The sequence below is a fragment of the Temnothorax curvispinosus genome, unplaced genomic scaffold, assembly GCF_003070985.1.
Source record: "Temnothorax curvispinosus isolate PA1 unplaced genomic scaffold, ASM307098v1 QBEX01006086.1, whole genome shotgun sequence".
Lineage (NCBI taxonomy): Eukaryota > Metazoa > Arthropoda > Insecta > Hymenoptera > Formicidae > Temnothorax > Temnothorax curvispinosus.
Window position 1 is genome coordinate 250,232 of NW_020215866.1, and position 21,196 is coordinate 271,427.

The following is a 21,196-nucleotide window of genomic DNA, read 5'->3' on the forward strand; positions in this document are numbered from 1 at the left end:
CTTGTGTGCGCGGCTGTGTATCCCGCCGAAACTCTCCGGTAACGACTTGCTCGAAGGACGTAACTCTCCAGCAAGGGCTATCTACCTCGAAATATGCAGCCGCGTAGGCCGCTTTTTGATTTACGGAGTAGATCGTTAATTAAAACGTCACGGCTGATCGGTCTCGCGCGTACGGCGATTTAATTAAAATTTTTTAATTGCCAAGCGTGGCCTACGATAGACGAGCGATCTCACCGCGACGGTCTTCCAAAAAGTATCTTGCTCTCTCTTTTTTTTGTTATCATCGACGTTGTTTTTGGTGGCACCCTAACGAGGGTATCGAAACACGAAACCGGTTATTATCAGAGATCGTGTCATGTGGGCGCAAAGAGCCTACCGTAAATTGTCGCGTATCGTTGACGAGATCGATCCGTTCGGCACACAGCTCGACGCTTCTGCGGTCTATGTGTTCGGGATAGGAAACTCGTTGTTAATGATGGGAGTGTGAAGAGACTATACGTACTAATCGCGGATGATAATCCTCCAATTTAATCAAAACGATCGATCTTAATTTCTTCAGCTTCGTTACTGATTATAGATTATTATTTATGAATCGATTAGAATATTCATGACTATCCTGTGAGACGCATGACTATCTTTGTTTTACAACGTTTACTTTTCGTATTTCTCAAGAAATAGGTATATTATGAGTATAAAAATTTCATGAATTTTCATAAATCATAATTATTGATAAATAAATGAATGTGGTTAAAAGATTGTCATCATGAGCGAGAAGAATAATAACGATGCTCGTAAAATTAATTCGCCATTTACTGCGCGAACAAATCGAAAGATTTTCCACACCTCTACATTCTTTCGTTATCACCATTCGTTTCTTGATAACAAAGTTTTACAACCGTGCTTTTGAGGCCGCATGTTATTTAAAATTTTAATACACCTAAGGCGCGGAACGCAAACGCCGTAGTTAGTGATTTTAATCTCGGTGTTGTAATAAGAAATAAAGTGAACCATGTAGCAGGTTCGCTAATGCCATTGCGCGAGAGACATTCTTTCGTGTCACGCGATTTACATTGCGCGAGATTAAAAGAATTTCGATAATACGGCGTGATGCGAATGGCAATTACCTAATTTAATTTTAACATGAGACGCGTGACACATATATGTGTGTGCTACGTTATATTTTATCTTAAAATCTCTTTTGAGATAACCCATAATTTTTTAATTAATTAAAAAGTGCAAGAAAGAAAAATTATTTCACTTTTTAATTAAATGTTATAAGTTTTTGTTTCTTATATTTTTTAAACTAACCGCTTCAAATGTACATTCCAAATTTAATGGAAATATATCCAGCCATTTTTTATAACATGAAGAAATAAAAGGGTATGATAAAGTAAAATTGTATATGAGAAAACAGAAATACGAAATTATAAATTTCAATAATAGAATTTGCAATTATTATGAAAAATAAGTATTCGAATTTTCTATCGAGAAAATATGATAAGAGGATAATGGAAAACCGCTATGAGAATAAACGGACTCGATGATTACAAAAGCCGGATATTCGTTTCTCTGACAATATACCAAAATAGTCGACTTACTTGACGGCAGTTTCGTGATACGATTGTTCTCTTACCTGGCATGTTTCGGTCCAAGGCTGGGATCGTACATAGAACTCGCCGAGATGTCTTCATCAGGGATTTCTCCGCTCTCCATGCCCAACGCTGTAGTGCATTGTCCTGGAAACAATTCACGATGGCATTGGACAAAATGCAATATCAATCTTCATTTCGTTAACGTCGCGCATTAAAATGAAAATGAACAAGTTGAAAGGGACTTTGAGAGTTGATGGCGCGGTTGATGGCGCATAAGTTAACGTGATATCGATCTTTAATAACTATAGGATACATAATTATAAATCGGACATTTCGGCTGCGTTATCTTCAGCGATGCGGTAACAATTTAATCAAAATTAATCTTACTTTCTCCGACGAGAAATAAGTAACTTCAATGACGAGTAACTTTAAATAATAATTGCCTAAAAATAGTGTAATTTTCTGCGAGGAAATCTAAATAAAACTTATAGCTAACAATAATTTATTATATATGATCAAATCAATATGACAGTCATAATTTGAGCAAAAAGAGAACTAAAGTCATCTACCAGCTCAGAGAACGCGAGAATAAGCATTGAAGCCGTGTGGTAAGAAACACCAAGAAACAATACAATTTGTAAATAGAGAACGCCGTTACAATTGAGACAATGGTGCACTTAAAAAGACAGTCCTGATTCCAAATGATAACCGTCTCTGTCAAACGGTGACTGAGATCAGGAGGCAACAAACAACCAACTTTCATCATACAAGACTGAAACCATTAACTTAGGCACCGAGGCGTTGAACTCTCAAAGCCTCTTTTTACTTATAACTTATTAATTTCATTATCTAGAGTTCTTCCTTATTTATCAAATTATTAAAATAAAAACTTCGAGTAGAAGATGGGAGGTGACATAATAGATTATTCCCGCGAGGATTCAGCCTTAGCAAATCATATTATTGAATAGTTAATTCTACGTATTTGCATTTCCATTTGCCGTCAAAGATTCTCGACGATTTTATTTTGGCGTGCTTTCGTTTTCAACAATCTCGTCCGCCACTAACAGCACTATATCGCAGAGATGTGCAAATTCTGCAACGAAATCCTTGGAAACGCCGCGGCCGGTCGCCACAAACATGCGACTTCGTATTCCGCTGGGTACACACGAGAAGCAATTTACAATCGTGGCGAGTATGCTCGCGTCACCTCTATTTTCCGATTTCTTTTTTCTCCGGAAGTCAGCGGCTATTTTCACGATCACAAATAAAATGATATGTCCGAGTTATAATGTAATAATGTAGAATGTCTATTATACATACAGTTAATATGACATATTCGATACGACCATTTTTTTTTGTTTTGTCGTTACGAGACAAATGTTGGTAAAAAGCACATAAGAATAAAGTTTCATTCAAAACATCTTATTGGCATTTTGATTCGATGTAGACACGGGGATTCTTATTTCTATTTTCGTTTCGACATCCGTGAATCGGAAACGTCGGAGAGACGAGAGATATTCGTATAAAATAATGCATAAACACTGCCGATTATTCGCGCGAAATGACAATAAAACGGCGTTTTCCGATATCTTTTTTCGCCGTTTGTATGAAATGTCTGCGCGACGTCGCGTCACCGCGACCGAAAAATCGATTGCAGGAATATCAACTGGCAATGGCTACCGCCCGATGACAATGTCCGCGTATATATGTGGGACATGATAAATTTTCGAATCCGCGGGAGTCAGAGCCCGGTCCAGTATATAGCTTGTCGCGCGCGTGCGACGTCGCGCTACGCTTAAACTATACGGTACTGCAGTTACGGTGGAAAGTTTCAAAACTGCAGAATGCAGCGGACGTGGGATTAGCCTGGCCTCCGGAGCTACTACCGGGCCGGCTATGGTCTCCATGAGCCGGCATTACGGCGAACAAAACTTCGTTTGTGTTTGTAACTGTCCCCTACGTTTCACCTACCATCCATTATACCGGTGAAACCTGGTTCGACGTGTTGCGGTAGCGCGACTAAAATCTGCGTTCGATACGCTTCAAAGATGTCGAGCGCGTTTGTCTTTGTCTTTTGTAATTACATCGCAATCGATAATAAAAATCCACATTTTTATATCACGTATATCAATTTTAGTAGCTTTTAAGTAGAGTGTCAAGATTATTTCATGCAGTGTTATAGCTATCAAGAAGATTTTATCATTACAAGATTTTTGAACACTTTAAAGATATACAGAAGGCGTCATTAATGCCTTCCTAGCTGTGTTCTTGGGATTTCTATAGTGCACGTTACATGTTCTATGCTTCAGGTGGAAGGCATTAATGACGCCTTCTGTACGTCTGTTATAGACAAGTACAGTTAATAAGGAAGCATCAGAGTGTGAAGATCATCACTGTCCACTGAATCATCGAAGTCAAAGCGACTCGGACGCGGTACTGTACTAGAATGGGTGACCACCTTGAGAGCGGCTATACGCACATGGCATAACGAAACAGTTAGAAAAGTTTTTTTTTCTTAGATAAAGAAAAAGAACATTTTTTTATAAACGTTTATCAAGTAGACATTTTAACATTTCAATTTTATAAAAAACATTTCTAGAAACCGGTATGTCGTACAATAGACCTATTTTTGCCCGTCAATAAGACGTCAGAAAATGACGTCAATTGTCTGTGACATTAGACCGTCATTTTAACGTCATTATGCTGTCAGTTAGTGACGTCAGGAATGGTCAAAATGACTTGTGTTTGCTACCTGGGGAGGATTCTGAAAAGGCAGACGACAATTCATTCGAGCGAGCGAAATCAATGAACTAAAAATCCTGCCCAACTGGGAGAATCTGATAAACATTCAATCAAGTGAATGGCAGCTAAACAATTCGATATTTGTATTCAGTGTATCACATGATGCTTACAAATACAGAAAAGCGATATAAAAAATATAAATTCAATCATGTCAATTATGAACGAGAGTAAATTTGTTGTTGTAAAAACGCGCGGATGAAACGACGAGATTAAGAAGATAAATATTACAAAATTACATTTCGCAGATTGTGCTAAATATTCTTTCCGTTGAGATAGTTAATATATCGCGCGCAAAATGGTTGGCAATAGCATGTGATTCATTTAACGAGGCCAATTTAGCAGAAGTTCCTTCCATTGTGTTTGCTGTTTTATTAAAAATTTTACAAATGGAAGTTATGATTTTTACAGTGCGCTATCAACCGGCTTCTTCGCATTTTTTTGTCATAAAACTGGCGTGCTTGTCCTTTGTTATCAAGACTTTATTACATTTTTTTTATATTGCCCTTTTTAACTTAATAATAAAAATTATTACACACTTATGCTTCAAATTATTGTTAATATTGCGCTACATGTACCTGTTAATCTTTTTCATTAATTTGTGTCTTTAATATATTATGCCCTTGAAGATAATGTGTTTATTCCAAAAAGGGGCAGTATTGACTGAGATATGCGTGAAATTCGATAATTAACTATTCTCTATTCTAGATTTTGAAAGTTTTAAGAAAATTTACATTACGTTTCCGCGGCGCGCGCGTATGTGTGTATATGTGTATGTGAAAATTATTGTTTAATAAATGTTAAAGTTTCTCTCTCTATTCAGACCGCGCAGTTTCGATCGTATTTGCATCTATAAGTATTCGTCTTTATATTGCATCCGTTAATGCGACACGGTGCGACTGAGATGAACCGTGCTGTAATTATCGAGCTAACCTGGATTTAGCGGGCCACACTACACTTTGCATTGTGGATCCAATGTTTCGCGTCCGAAAATTATCCAGCAATCGAAATGCTCGTCGTAGTTAATCAACCGTTGCATTGTATTTTTCGGACAAAACGAATATGCAATACGAAGAGCGTGAAAATATCGGTAGATAAAACGATGATTTTTCTATTTACTTCGAGTTTATCGAGTGGAGTTAACGTTTCCCTGTCTCTGTTCGTAATATGTGAAGTATTAATGGTAATTTTAAAAGTGCAATATCTTCTGTGTGTAATTGTATACATTTTATCGTTTGTGCATTTGTGTACTTTGTACAAGCGCGCATGGCGTATCGTGTACATTGAATATCCAATGTATACGACGATAACGGCTATGAACCCGAGCTTTAGTGTCATGTCCCAAAGCAATAAGTCAAGCTGACATATTGGAATATCCTAGATGCGATGTGTTTTCACGCAGCATGCGGGATAATGAACGATTTCAATGATTCGTGGCATGATTGACAGTCCAATTCACCAAAAGCTTAAATATATTCAGTAACGATAGTCAATAATTAATAATTAATATTTGTATAATGTTATTAATTATTCCAATTAAATATTAATGATTAATTAACGTATGGAAATTAAATTAGTTAGAGAAATGCATGATGCTGGATGGAAGACCTTTAAATACATCTAGTGATAATTTCATACTTTATAAATTTAAAACGCGTATAAAAAAATATTTATAAATCCACTCTTAAAAAAGCCGTGTAAAAGGTTTTTATTGTTGACGCTTTTCCGCGATGGTTCTCTTCCGATTGGTTCTCTTACTGCACTTATTTCGTGAGTAGGGAAGACCGGGGCTCGTTGGCACCGTTTTCACAATTTTGATATTTGAGTTTTTACAACTAATTATCATGATTAAACATTATTAATATGATTGAGAGAACCTTTTTCTACATTTTCATGCTAAAAACGCTCCTGTATACTGTATAGTTCCTTTGTAATAAGTGAAATACGAACATGCTGCATTGTAGCCAACTTGCCCCGATAGTAGGGTAAGTTGGCTATGCGACAAAAGTCCATGTTAAATTAATGAAAACGTAATAGAAACACAAAACGGGTAACAGATACGTACTTGCTTGATAAAGATTGTATCTTTTAAAGTTATTTTGTAATAATCAAATAGCAAAATGCTGTTGCAGAAAAACAATTGCAAACTATTTTAGATGTAGCTTTCTTCATCATAAAAATATTAATATAAATATATATCTAGCTTCTATCAGCATTGTAGGTAGCAAATCACATGCTCGAACAGGTCTCACGCGCGCGGCAACACAAGTCAAGCTAAGCGTGTCTTGATATGAGCCAACATACCCCATCCTTACATACGTTTTATTTCAGTCATTTTATTATAATAAATTACTGTTGTTAGTCAAAATAATATGTCGTATAGTAACAGAAACTTTTCTTTTAACTAATGATACGTCACTTTGATTTACTTCTCAAGCTGAAGAACATTAATACAATATTTTGAAACGCTCGAAAATTTACTTGCCACCTCTTAAATCAGAATTTTCTCTTTTTCTATTGTAATACTTGTCTGATTAAAATAAAGCTTTGAGAAAAGTACCTATGTCTCATATAAGAGATATTTTGTGATAACTTTTCCATTATTTTTTTCGCTATAAATACATAAACGGAACGCATTGCCAACTTGCCTCTTGTGCCAACGAACCCCGGTCTCTCTTATCTGTCATCGTATATTTTGACAGTTTTATGTTTTATTTATCAAAGGGTTAATAATATAATGCAATAGTAATAGTATAATATTAAAGCTAAATAGCGCGCGTCTGTGTAATAATCAAAATGCAAAAAAAAAAAAATTGGTAACATCACACGGTGTTCCCAAGCGGTCACCCATCCAAGTACTAACCGTGCTCAACGTTGCTTGACTTCAGTGATCGGACGAGAACTGGTACGTTACAACGTGATATGAACGTTACCCTGACGTGTAAGTTATTTATAATCAGTTTTATGTTATGATTCTGTCCCAAAATTTCACTTTTTTTTATACAGCAATAAATGTCATAAGAATTGTTAAATCGTCAATGTTACAACATTAAATAACTCTCATTTTGTTAATGACATAAAGCAAAGATTTATGGATATCAATACGAGCTGCAAATATAAGCTAATGTATATTCTCTGTTTTATAAATGCTTCCATTTAACGCAGCATCGTCTTGCAAGCAACAATTAATTTGCATAAAAATATAACGGATGAGCGGTAAACAACGAATCAGAAGCGCGGCACGCCAGAATGAATCGGCACAATGAACTGGCTTCTCGCTCGTCTGCATCTGAGCAGCTATTAGATAGTATTGTTAATTCATCGTGCGGCTGACATTTCATTTACGAGGGTACAATACCTTGGTGAGGCCAGGTGTATATAGGGATGGTATTATTGCGTACGCGCTTCAGTGCCGGGGAAAAAAAAATTATTACGCACGGGTATTCTCGGGTGCTTGTCGACGCCTTTTTCGTTCGCGCAACAAGAAGAACTGGAATCTTGTTCGCGAATTTCCTTATCAACATTCTAATTTTTTTAAATTTGCTATATATTAAATTTTTAAATTTGCTAAATATTAATTAAAAGCTGATATTAACAATTAACAATCGGTTCATGTTATCGATAACAATTAACTAATTGCAGCGCACGTACATAAAATATATGGTGTTACGTCGGCGTTTCTTTTTAGCCTTCACAAAACGATTAAAAGAATTTTATTCGCGAGAAAAAACTTTGGCAGATCGTGCTATGTGATACGATCGTGAATGATAGGTAAATATTAAATCAAAGAGCGCAAAGTAAAACGAGAGAACGATAAGTAATTGAGCAATCTTCCAAGCAATTAAAACTGATGATGTTGTAATTAACTTATAAATACGTTGCCGGCGGCAGTTAGTTTATTATGGAGTTTGATCTACTTAATATTTCATCATACGATTTATTCCCTTCTTAGACAATTTGCAATAATGCGTGTTTGCAGCAGAAATGACGTGATTTTAATTAAACTGAAATCAACAAAATTACAAAATTTGTTTATAAAATTATATTATAAATATTAAATCTTGTCACGCTTTGAAACTTTTGTAGAAGAATTTTAAACGAGTTTGTTATATAAGTTAGCTTCTTACACACAAATTATACTTTAAGTGAAAAATTGTATTTGAAGAATTATAGATATATGGAGACACATATTCGTATTTGTTCCGAGGCTATAAGCATTTTAGTTTTGAGAAACTCGTGGCTGTCTCCACGGGATGCTTCGTATAAGATTTTCAATCGTAACCCTCCCGACTTTCGTGCGACGACGACAGTGCGCTCTGGGACAATGGGGAAGATTGTAAAGAGAGTGACGGAAGTTGGAAGGGGTCAAAAAAGAGTGTCAGCACTTTTCGGAAGTCATAAAACTTGGAGGTGTGTGACGCGTACTACGAGAGTTCGGATTCGACTTACCTAGATCCGTGCAGCGACAACGCGGCAGGGACAATAGGACGAAGATGGCGATCAGAAGTCCTCGAAGTGGAGTTGGATCGGCGCTGGGACCAAGGACTGGCATGTTACTGGTGACCTGGGCCGTCGGCACGCCGATAACTTGCTCCTCCTCATCACTAACTATCCGCTGTCCTGACCGCATCGGTCATCAAGCACGTTCCTAGCATCGTGATGGTCGCAAGGTGGTCACAGGCCCGTGTCGATGTCCTGAGCACAGAATAATCCGTGTTAGTTGTCCGCAGACACCTCGGAAATGTCTCGTGGATTGAGTATGAGAACTGTTATAGTAATACAAGCGGTGATATTTACAGACTTTGGACAAAAATAAGCATTAACGGTCGTCTGGCGCGCGCGTACGTTCTTTTAAATGTAATCATAGCGCCCGATTGTCTTCCGTCTCATTGATAAATTTATCTCGCGGTTCGTGCAACGAACTCTCCATGAAAATAGTGTCGATTGCTATCGCGAAAATGTATTGTAGCTAGGACGCTACAATGGAAACTACTGCCAAGGTAAATTTACCGGCATGAAATAAAAGAAAGTAACTTTTATCGTTAAAAAGTGAAAAAGTTGTACTGCTATATGTATCTCTAGAAAGATTTTTCAAGTTAATAATTACATATATATTACTTTAATTGAAAAGAAATTTGATTAAAAAATATGTAACATTACAAAATAAGGTACATATATATTTTTCAAGACTTAGATTTGATTAAGAATTGCACGAATTAACATGTAACTAATAAGTATAAAATAAAACGCACGGTTTATATTCCTGTCAACAAAATCCGAATCGGTTTTCCGATGTAAGGCTGATTGCCACTGGCACAACGGAACGAGCATATTTACGTAAATATCATCGCTAGACCTTGCATTTGTCGTATAAAGCGGAACTCTTATCGTGCTGTTACGGCAGCGTAGACATTTGTTATCATTTTTGCAAATAGCGCTCTCCACCCGCCCTCTCGTCCGTCTTCATTTTACGTCGCGCGCAATCTGCACGATAAGAGGTCTATTTTGCACGACAAATCGGCTCCCTAAATATTGCGCCCGTGAAATAAAATCGCTTACAATCGTCCAACTGGCACTTGTTAGTTAAAAAGCGGCCGTTATATCCAAGATTAATTGCGTTACCGTGAGCAGGCCGCGATATCAACGGCTAATCCGTGTCACCCCCTCGTACGCGGATTATGCGCCAGCTATACGGGTCGTCGACGAATAGTGGAAACATTACCCATGCCGCGGGTCATGAAATTTTAATTGCGCCGGTGCTATTAGTAAACGCGATCGTTTTCAGGAAAGAGGTTGAGAGCGTCTATGCCGTGCTGCTCTGCCGCTGCTGCTGCTGCTGCTGCTGCTGCTGTTGCTGTTGCAATTGTATCGCGCTCATATATGTACCGCGCACAGGGGATATGGTATAAGTACGCGTGTTCCATATGCTGTGCAATTGCAACTGCAACACCGCACAGATTTCGCGTCACGCCTCATGCATTATTCACACCTCGCCGGAGGTGAAATTATTTTTCCCCCTCAGCGTTAGTATTATTAATTTTAGGCGTTAGTCCAACGTGAAACTCTAAACCGCGGGAAATCCGCCCGGTGCATGTGAGTGTATTCGCGCAGTCGAGCGTGACAAAAACATTCGCGTTTCTCGTTCGAGGCGTCATCGTTCCTTCGAAACCACGCAACAGCGTTATGTGCTCCATTGTCGACTTTCTTGACAACTCCGTGAATTAACGATCTGCATTTTAAGCCAATTTCTTTACTGATTCTTAACTTACCAAAACATTTTGAATACTGTGTCATTAGACATCCCCCCATCGATCTTTCAAAAGAAAACTATTTTATTTGCTGAGCTGTAATTATAATTACGCCGCGTACTTTTGTTGTTCACCTTTTCATAAGCTCCAATTATATTCTCTAAATCCCTGCGTGTTTCCTTAGAAATTACATTTATTGCATTGCAGTAGACAAAAAGGAATATAAATAATAGTAATATATATATATATATATATATATATATTACAATTACGTAAAAAAAACAATGTAAAACAGAATCTAAGTCCCAAGATATAATTAAGAAACGTTTTTTTTTTAATATTTTGATTGTTTAACACAGATCAGGGTGTTTCGTTGTATTGTTTTTTAAAATGCAAAATGTATATTATGATTTGACATAGCATTTAAATATATGTAACAACAAGCTATAACATAATTGTATTATGCTGCTATTAAGCAATTTTTGTTTTGGAGAAATATCTGTTGTCATAAAATCGAGTTGTAAATATAATATACTGGCATATTCCGACCATAAGGACTCTATATGCTTTTCGTGCCACGTTCAAGATATAGGCGCAGAATACGAACGAGGCCCTAAAGCCGTCAGAAACAAGTGTTGCGCTCAGTATTGAAGTTGTAAGATACGGCAATACGTATGCACCAAAACCTATAATGGAACTCCAGATAGGTTGCTTTGAATACTCGATGGAGCTCAAGAAAGCTACATATATGTTGTACCTTTCAGCGAAACCAAGCAAAACTCAACGAGTACGCGTATTACGTGAAACGAGTAAAGTCATTGACTTGAAGTCACACGAGTAAGCAAGATAATGGAAACGTGCTTTACAACGGGCCCAATGTTGAAAAACGAGTAGCCTCTCGGCACGTGGGGTCATTAATACTCCCCGCGTACAATGCCTTTTTTTTAAATAAAGTACACGGTCATTGAGCTCTTGTCGAGGCACCCACCGCCGAAGGGGCACGCCTCGTCTCTCTAATTATTTATAATTATCGATCGCTAACGAGCAGTGTCCAGGAGAGATCGCATTACGTTCGCCCCGAAGCCCCGGCAACGTCTGCTCCGCTCTTTCGCTCGTGGAGGCTATTATGGCATGGGTGCGTGATTTTATAAAATTCGTCTAAGAGAAATAGAGAGGCGCATTTGCGGTCAGCCGTGCCTGTGTGACATAAGTAAGATGGAAAATTCCCGACGTATTACGACATGAATATTACGATGAGATTAAGATTTATTCACGGAGGAAAATTATATCCGATATTAAAGTTTTATCTCGGATTATACCTGATAATGTACGCGACATGATATAGCGATACCACGACAATAATTTACATTTCAAGTATATCTTCTTAATATGATGCGGACTGAACTGAAGATGGAATGAATATCTCTCTTTAAACATCTTTATTCCAAGTTTCAACTTCTTGAAACCAGTATGCCAAATCGCAATGCAAAAATAAATTTTATTTTCTAATTAAATTATCATAAATACTGAAAAGTTCTTCAATTATTTATGTCTACAAAATATTATGTGTATTAAATTGTGGTACGGCTAAGCGGAGCATTAATGTGAACATTTTGGCCGCATATTGTTTTACGTAAGAAGATTAGCGATCTGCTAAAAAATGTGCGAAATCGATTGATAAGTACCAAAGGTAGCTACTCGGTCGAAACAATAGCTCGGTTACTCTTCCCATTACACGGGCGTATAATAAACGTTTTCACGTGCAGCAGTTAAAGCCCTAAAAATTCCTGCTTCATAGGTCACTACCTTGCAGGTCCCTTTTCTTGTAACGGGGCGAGCCGCAGTGGCTGAAGGAAGGAGCGAGCGAGAGAGATTGAGCGAGGGTTGGGGATCTGTGCGAAGTGCAGGAGGGGAGAGCCACTCCGGGTCTTTTGTGTGCATTCGATAGCCCGTGCAAAACAAACAAGCCTACGAGATACAAAACAGGATCCACGATGCAGAAGCGAGTCCCGCTTGTCCAATGGACGTTCCTTCCTTTTCTTCACGGAATACCGAGCACCGTCATTACCCTGTATATATACGAATAGCTCCACGCTCCTCCTTCGCCGTGAGTGAAAGAGGGAAGCCACGGTGGGGAAACACGGAAGTACGGGAGGACGGGGTAAACGGTAGGATTTTGCGATGCAAATTTCATTCCGCTCTCTTCCCTCCGGCTCCGCTCCTGCCCCGACCTTCCTAGTCAGCCCTTTCCACCTATTCTCCGTTCTTTTATTTCCCCACTTCTAGTTTTCTTTATCTACGACCGCCTGTGTGCCCCCCCTTTTTTTAAAATCATCCCACGGGAGTCCTCTCTCTCGTGTCGTCGAGCACCCCGACAGAATTATCGCGATCGCCTCGCTCGGGCGGACACGCTTTTTCGCGGTTCGTCGCGATTTTCACCGAGGGAAAAGCTCGGCAAGCCGACGTCGGCGAGGATGACCTAGAGGAGACTTGTCGCGGATACGGCGGTCGGAGCCGGGGAAAGCTGACGGCGCTGAAAGAAACGGAGGTGGAGAAGCGCCAGCGGAATTAATTAATTCTGAGGGGCTGCTCACCCACCCGTCCTTTTGAACGACAACGTGTCATCACGTCCGTCTTCGTCGAAAGAAGCTTTTCCTGTCTCTGAGACGGAGGAGAATCACCCCATGCGTTGATTTCAACTTTCAACCGAACAATCGTCAATTAAAAAAATATATAATTATAAATGTCGGGCGAGACAACATCTTTTTTAAAACTGAAGCTAAACTGAAGGAAACGAATAAAACAGTCTCGTCTGGAGATTAGAAGTAAAGTTTCCAACTCATCACGATTACTGCGGATTCATATCAATCCCGCAATGTACGTTTCGTGAGAAGATTAGTTGACTGAAATATCGATGTATTATATCTCCGCAAGACAGCAACATTTCCCTATGACTTTTACTCGCGTAGTTTGAAACTAATTAGAAAACGTCCACAACATCCTTTTATCTGTCAGTATCTTTTTATATCAGTATTAACCGTTATCTCTTCTTTTCAATTTTCAAGTTTGCAGACTTTCATAAAAACAGGGACTCTAAGAGAATAAAAAAGTTAATTATCTTCCGTAAACTCGTAATAAATATAAAAGATGTTTAAGAAATGAAATTATTTTATTAATGTGGCGTAAACATCGTGTATCCACGCTTTGAGAAGATTTATTTACGTTTTTTCCACAAACGCCACGTTACTCATTCTAAGTTTATTTATCATAACAAGTAGCAACACGAATTAATGTAATCCTCGTTAACGACCGCAGAAACGACGCCAGACATTAAACTCATTGCTCTTAGGGGTCGCAGCTAATCCAGTATGGATTAGGTGCGAGAGAAAAAAAGAGCGGATAAGGAACACCGGACGCGCTTTTCTCAAGAGAGAAGAAAGCGTACGCGGAAGAGAAAAAGTGTATGAAATTTAAAAGTCCACCGAGTCGCTCGTCATTAAGCAAGGGTTTAGCGATTCTTCCGAGAGGATAAGAAGTGCATGTAGATGCGACGGATAAATGTGGACCCGGGCTATGCTTACCTCGCTCTGCGGAATCTGTAGCTCCCCCGATAACGCGAGCATCGTTGCTCGTCTCGATGGAGACGATTCGGGTGAGGCTTCGCTCGGAATTATTCGGTTTGTACCAATTTCGAGCCCATCTCGTCTTCCCTCCGCCATTCTCCTTCGCCGACTACTACCACTTGTGCCGCTACCGCCTTCACTTCTATTCGAGTCACCATCCCTACCCTACCCGCCGCGTTCGGGTTCCTACGGCAGTTCCTACGTAACCGAACAATCGTACTCGTTTCCTCAGGAGGAACCGAAGGATTTGGGAAAACATGGTTATCGGATCGAACAGCGCCACTTTGCTACGGCAGAAAATCTCGCGGGAACCTAAAAGCTGACGTTTACACCTCAAAGAGAAAACTAAGGGGATTTCTTCTCAGAGCGGAAAAATCCGATTTAAAATTTCGCTCCGCGTTAATCACGCTATATCCATTTAATTACAGATCGTTTACTGTCATAAATATATGTTGTATAGAAATTTTTATGTAGAGCATACATTGATGTTCACGTAATTACGATTATCATGTTATGTATTACATAGTCTTTTACTTCTATATGTATCTTTTTATTATTTACAACGTATACGAATTTAAAATTTCGTAAGTAACGCAGGAATAATAAAAAGATAAGGAAAGTAAAAAATATATAATACATAACATGATAATGTTAACATCGATGTGTAACATATATAAAAATTATGTGTAACATCGGAATATTGTATATAGAGAATTTCTTCTTATTTTATTAAACCGCTGGGCGAGAGAATTTAGCGTTTTTGAAGACGTTGACATTTGTGAGGCCGGAGACCGGAGAAGTTGAAACTATCTCCACTGTCAAGTTAAGTACGCCACTTATCGCCACTCGTCGCGGCTCTTGGAAACTATGAAGTTTTCGAGAGCTTTCTGCTCGAAGAAGAATTTCGCATGCAACAGCATAGCCGATATCGAATGCGCCACTCTCGTAAAACTTGTTGGGCGTTTCGGATTTCGTTATTGTATAGAGAGACGAAAGAACGATGCCGTTGATATTAGAAATTTTCACAGAGTCAGACAAAATCCGTGGCAATCGAAAAATAACCAAATTATATAATGATGAAATGATATTATGATATAATGTAAGTAATTGTAACAAATATCCATTAATGTGATAATTTAACTAGCTTTTAAGTCAATAATTTAATTTAAATTTAGAAACCAAGTAAATTGTGATTTAATTGGCAAGAATAGATTAATATTATGATAAAGTGGAAAATCACATGCAGCGTCGCTGAATATAAAAGAAACATGTTTCTTTGTTGCGGACATTTGTTTCGCGATGCGTCATATTTTTATGCAATTTCTTCCATAAAATGGTTATTACCCTACAAAGTAACCATTCTATGTTTATCGCTTAATTGTAAGACATTTCTTTTCCTTTAAAATTGCTCTTTGCTGCAATTACGTTTACTTACGGACGACTGTCTAGTACATCTTTTTCCCCTTAAAATGAAACTGCGTCTGAGTATATTTCAACCGAAAAAAGGGTTAATTATTTCATAATGCGAAGAGAGAGAATAATAATAAATTGTTGTATATATAAATGATATTAATTTTTAACTGAGGGAAAGAAAAAAATGGCATAAAAAATTTAATAAGAATTCAGTGAAATCTTCCATATTAAATTTCGAATTTGACGAAACCATATCAAAGAAATGCTACTCGCATTTTAGTATCAAATCGCTCAATTGCAGATATTATGTAAAGGGATTCCTACTGAAAGATATATATACACCAACAAAACGAACATTCGAAAGACGTTTGAGCACGTTAATGATCAACATTCATTTTATTCGGCCAAACACGTTGGATTTCCGCCAATCAACGTAGCAATTAGCAGGATTCACTGAACGTGCTTACTCCGTAATCGGGTGACACTAGCTGCCTAGTACTTCGCAATATCAACAAAATTATACAGCATACAGCAGAAAAGAATGTTTACACAAGCTAGTGATTTATTTATCATTTTTAAGTTAATAGCTTTCAGAGATCGTTAGCATTTAAAATTAAATAAATATTTCCGTTCAATAAGAAACAAAAATAAGAAGTAAAAGAAACGCGATATATACATATACCTACATTTAATTGATCAGTATCGGTCTGTCTCAAAGGATCTGTTTCATTTTTATTTGTAGATATTATTTGCATAAAAATACGAGCGAAGAATGAAACTTTACTCTGATATGTCCTAGTTCGAATCAAGGTTTACCTTTAGCCGTGGGCTTTATTGTTATCTCACGGAACAGGAAAGTAGCCGTACAGAGACCTCTCTGTATTTTGCCTAGAGCGTCAAAATATCTGGGTTTAGCGGCCGTCCTTTGTGTGTACTCTGCACGCTACCGATATCTGCGCATTGTACGCTATAAAGCACTCGTGAATTCACGATATTTTAAATTGCTAGTTGTTTGATAACAACTACCTAAACGGCTTGAACGGCTTCAAACTAAAGCGTCAGATGGGAAATATTTCAATGTCTTCCGATGTTATACAATATATCGTACCCATTGTTTGTGAGAACGGTAGCATTGCAATTGTACTTAAATGACGCGAAAATGTTGTCATAAATCCGCTCTTAGAGATTAAAAATCTTATTTATACATTTTATAATAACCAGAATCAATAAGAATGTGCAAGTAAATATACAATATTCCAATCGCAAATCATTATTTTATAAAATGGAAATACATGTATAGAAACTTTAAAAAATAATATCTGCACATATGTGTATATATATTATAAAAAAAAATTATCAGCATCATAAAAAAGTGTTTTATTCAGGCATTTTGCTATCACTCTTTTTTGTCATTCGGTATATATTATTATTTAAAGAAAACATACGTGCTCTTCTGAAAGTTGTAAGTTTTAGGAATAAAGCCGAAAAATTTATCGTACAAGTAAGCTAATATGTATGACACCATATTCGTGAAATAAGCGTGCTTTCGTGGTGAGAAATGCCGCTGTTGGAAAGACAATGAAGATAATAACTCGTGAAGCCTGACATTCGGACATCTCCATCTCCAAGCCTCGCAGCGCGACAATAGGGCGCATTTGCCGCAGTAGCCTGTCCTTCTGTAAATAGCACAATCCGAGGACACCTCGTTTTGATATTTAAACGGTGTCCGCCCGTCTATAGCCTCCATACGAGCACGCACACTTTGATTGAGGTATTCATGGCAGCCCATGAAAAGCGACCCCGGGACATTTGCACGTGGATTTTCCTCGCCACGCCACTCTCTCTCTCGAGGAAAATGGCAACGCGCGGAACAATAAACGCCCGACCAGGTGGAGGAAATATTTTAACACGGCATTCTGCCAACAAAGTGAGCAATTATCCTCTTTTTAGAAACGGCGCCAGCGTGATTTTACGCTTGAATTGCGCTACCGCCTGGATATTTTTTAATCGATGTATTATTGACAATTAGTTGGCGAATATTGAGTAAACTGTGATATAACGGGAAACGCGCATGAAAAATGTTTGTGTAGATGCAGATTGTTATATTTTTCAAGAAAAATATTTTTCTCCAGAATAAAAACTGTTATTACAAAAAACGAGAAATTTATCTCTATATCGATTAGATCGCGAAAGCCAGTATTTATCGAAGTAATAACGATATGATATTTCCGTATTGTTGAGAAAGCGACGAGTAGCGTAACGGTAGCAAAATATTGTTTCAATAATAAATAATTGCGAACAACAACTGTGGGCACGGTGCGGCTCGTGGCAGAGTGCACCGTTGCGATAACATTAGAGTGCTATTACGGAAAATCGAATGTTAAGCTTGGTTTGACGTTATTTGTTTCGGTCTGATCCAGGAATTACCATGTAACGGCGATCAATAAAGCCGCGGGGTCCTCGAAGGTCCGCAAGAGGAGAGCGTATTCATCGCTGAGGGAAATGCAAGATACAGCGCAGCGCCTCATGGAAGTCAAGGAAGCGTAAGGAGCTAACTTAGAGAATGGAAGGCTCTTCAAGGAGTAGACCACGGGTAGTAGAAGGAGATTGTCGGGAACGGGGTCTCGGAATAATCTCTTTAAGAGCTCCAGGTATTGAAGCGCAGTTCGAACGGAAGTCTCTCTCTTCTACTCGACCGCAACCCCTCTCGATGGTTGTCCCGCGTTCACAAGCGTGATCGACACGGTCCTAGTTGGTCCTAGTTTATATGCGATCGTTGATACGATACCGTCGTGAAATAATTTCTCTCTTAAGCATTAACAAGCTATATTTTGTGCGGACGCGCGCGCGCGCGATCCGATCAGCATATATCTCACAGTGATTACCTACTTTGTTATTTTAATGACGTAAATATCGTGTTATCCAACGACAGCGCGCCCAGCGCACCAAGCTGAGAATTAATTATGATGGATTATATCTAATTAATTACAAGGAGAAAAATGCTTTATTAATCGCTCCTTTTTAAAAATGACGCCGTACACGCGGATTCTTATCGGCGGGCGACCTCATTCCGGGTTAATTGCGTGAAAAGTACACCCGGTACATTGTGCGCAGGGGCGAACTTGGGAAAGCGGCAACCATCCGGCGTAATTTGGTGGATGATGGGCCTATTAAGAGCCCCGCTGAAATGTTGCGCCATTCTGGACAATATATAGCCGCTTCCGTTTTACCTTGTCATCGCTATATTTCGTACGCTCGGTGACGTATCTTACATCGCGGCTCATTAATGCCGCGGGCATGAAAAATGCGCCCGGTGAAACTTAACGAGGGAAATGCGTTAATAATGTTTCAGCGTATTAAAAAAATAAAAAAAAAAAAAGGTTGACGTTGGCTCGTGTCGGGAAACGTCCGATTCCGTGACCACGCGTTTTCTTGCGCGCGCGCGAATGCCGCGAGAACGGAAGAACCGTGTTTATACCTTAATCGTAACGTTTCTTGGAATACGTTGCAATTCTATTATGTGCTTGCGAGCAGTGAAAATGGCGCTTTATGACGACAGTCTGGAAACTTCGGTAACGTCCGCGAAGCGACACAACTCACCCTATAAAGTCGACTTTATGGGCAAACTAGCGTCCTTTCTTGCCGGGGTGCACTTCTTCTCCCGCGAGGAAGTTTCGCGGCAGTGGCTACAGCTTGTAAAAAAATAGCTTTGTTTATCGCAGTCAGTAAACAGATCGCTCTCGAAAACAGGCTACGGTCGATTAATAGAGGTTTACAAGGCTTGTGTAACGTTTTACGTCGTGTTATGCCGATAGTGATCGCACGTACTCGGTCGTAATCTCGTTTTTCTGCGTTTTATCAGCACGAAAAGCGGTGGAATATCGTACTTAAATTTATTTCGAAAGCAACGCGAGGCACTTCGTAGCGTGATGACCTCAATCTGTGGGAGTTATCAACACCGGCATCTCCACGCGGAGAATTGATTTCGGTTGTGAAGGACGAACACCTACCATTACTAAAACTTTAGCATTGTGGACGCGGTTGGAAAATCTCGGACGGGCTTCGAGAAATTAACGCGTGCGATAGCAAAAACGCAAATTAAAATTTGATTCTCAGATAACAGGGAGCTTCGCGCCGCCCGGATATCCTTCTTCCTCTCTGTTTCTCTTCGTTTTACTCTCATGGTTGTTTCTCAGTCTTCCGTCTCGAATGGATCGTGACCGGTTACCAACGTTCAATTTGACTCCGGAACTTTCCGCGTTCCTTTTATTTGGAGAAACTCGCGAAACTTGAGCGTCGTAGGGTAGAGAAAACGGCTTGCGGTTGGAACGAGCTCTAGGCTGGGAGGCGCGGAAGATGAATAGCGCGCGAGAAGGAACGACAAATAATATGAGAGACGGGCGGATAACGTAAGAAAGACCGAGGGACAGCGTGGATAGGAACAACCTCGCTAGGATGGCTAAACGACACTTCATACATGAGAGATTATCGCGTCTGGCGGGCGCTGATACCAGGGATGTCTCATCCCTCGCGTCCTCCGCTATCCCTTAGCTCTCCTTAAGGCGCCGCCACGACCGTGTCCTGTCTCATCTTCAGCCCCATCATGCCCGGGTTCATTACTCACATGCAAATAACGGATGTCCTCGGCTAGGAATTCCCTATTTATACGCATCACCGGGGCGTCTTTTAAAACTATATCTCCCTTTTTGAACTTCCCTCTCTCTCTTTCTCTCTAGCTGTGCCCGGCTTTCTTTCTCCTCGCGCGACCCTCGCGCGACCTTTTCGTTTCATTCTTGTCGAGGAAAAAAACCGAGACTCTTATAACAAGGAAAGGGGAATGAGCGTTATTAGATTTCCAATATTTATGAAGCGCGCGCTACGCCATGCAGTACCTCCGAGGGAAATACAATAATCGTTTCCGGAACGACGAAGTTCGTGGGTTTGTAAAATCTAGTTACGCGGTCCCGAGCGTAAGTTAGATTAAATTAAATAAGGACCGGCAAGAACGGTGCCGCGAATCAACCGCGAGCGCGCTTCCTTGCGCGTCGCGCACGCCGGAAGAACTTCCATTCCGTAGAGATCGAGAGTTACGCGGCGGAGTCGGGAAGCCCGTCGGGACATTCTTTGTGCCGTGATTCAAGGTATATCATATAAGCGTCGGCATTACGGAGCCGATTCTCTTTCCGCGCCCCGACTTTTCCTCGAGTCGCCTCGACGGCCACGAAGAAAGAATGGTTTTGACGGTGCGCGGCGGAGAGAGTACATGAGGGGAAATTCAGCCATGCCAATCTTACGGCGGTCGCATTAACCGGTCGGGTACGGGAATGCGAGTCACGTAAGAACGGGAGCGAAATTCGTCGTTTAGCTTTCGTCGACGCAGCCCTGTCACCTCGTACGTACAAGGGCGGAGAAGAGTGGAGTGTAGAGAAAAAAATATATAATATATAAGAGGAGAGAACGAGAAAAAGAGAGAGAGAGAGAGAAAGGGGGGACGGTAGCGTGGCGGAAAAATAAAAAGAGC

The 21,196-nt window shown here is 39.5% G+C and overlaps 1 protein-coding gene and 1 non-coding gene across 2 annotated transcripts in view; both read right to left on the minus strand.

The window, feature by feature from the left end:
- The window catches only part of LOC112455428 (discoidin domain-containing receptor 2-like), a 178,970-nt gene that overhangs the window by 70,728 nt on the left and 87,046 nt on the right, over positions 1-21,196 (minus strand). Inside the window, exons 3-4 of the mRNA XM_025017328.1 lie at positions 8,841-9,086; positions 1,634-1,736 (exon numbers count right to left, since the gene is read on the minus strand). Of these exons, the coding sequence (XP_024873096.1) occupies positions 1,634-1,736; positions 8,841-9,021 (284 nt within the window). The 5' untranslated portion in view covers positions 9,022-9,086. The remainder of the gene's footprint in view (positions 1-1,633; positions 1,737-8,840; positions 9,087-21,196) is intronic.
- Positions 7,206-7,325, minus strand: LOC112455439. The gene has a single exon (XR_003040857.1). It is a non-coding gene; the product is annotated as a 5S ribosomal RNA (ribosomal RNA).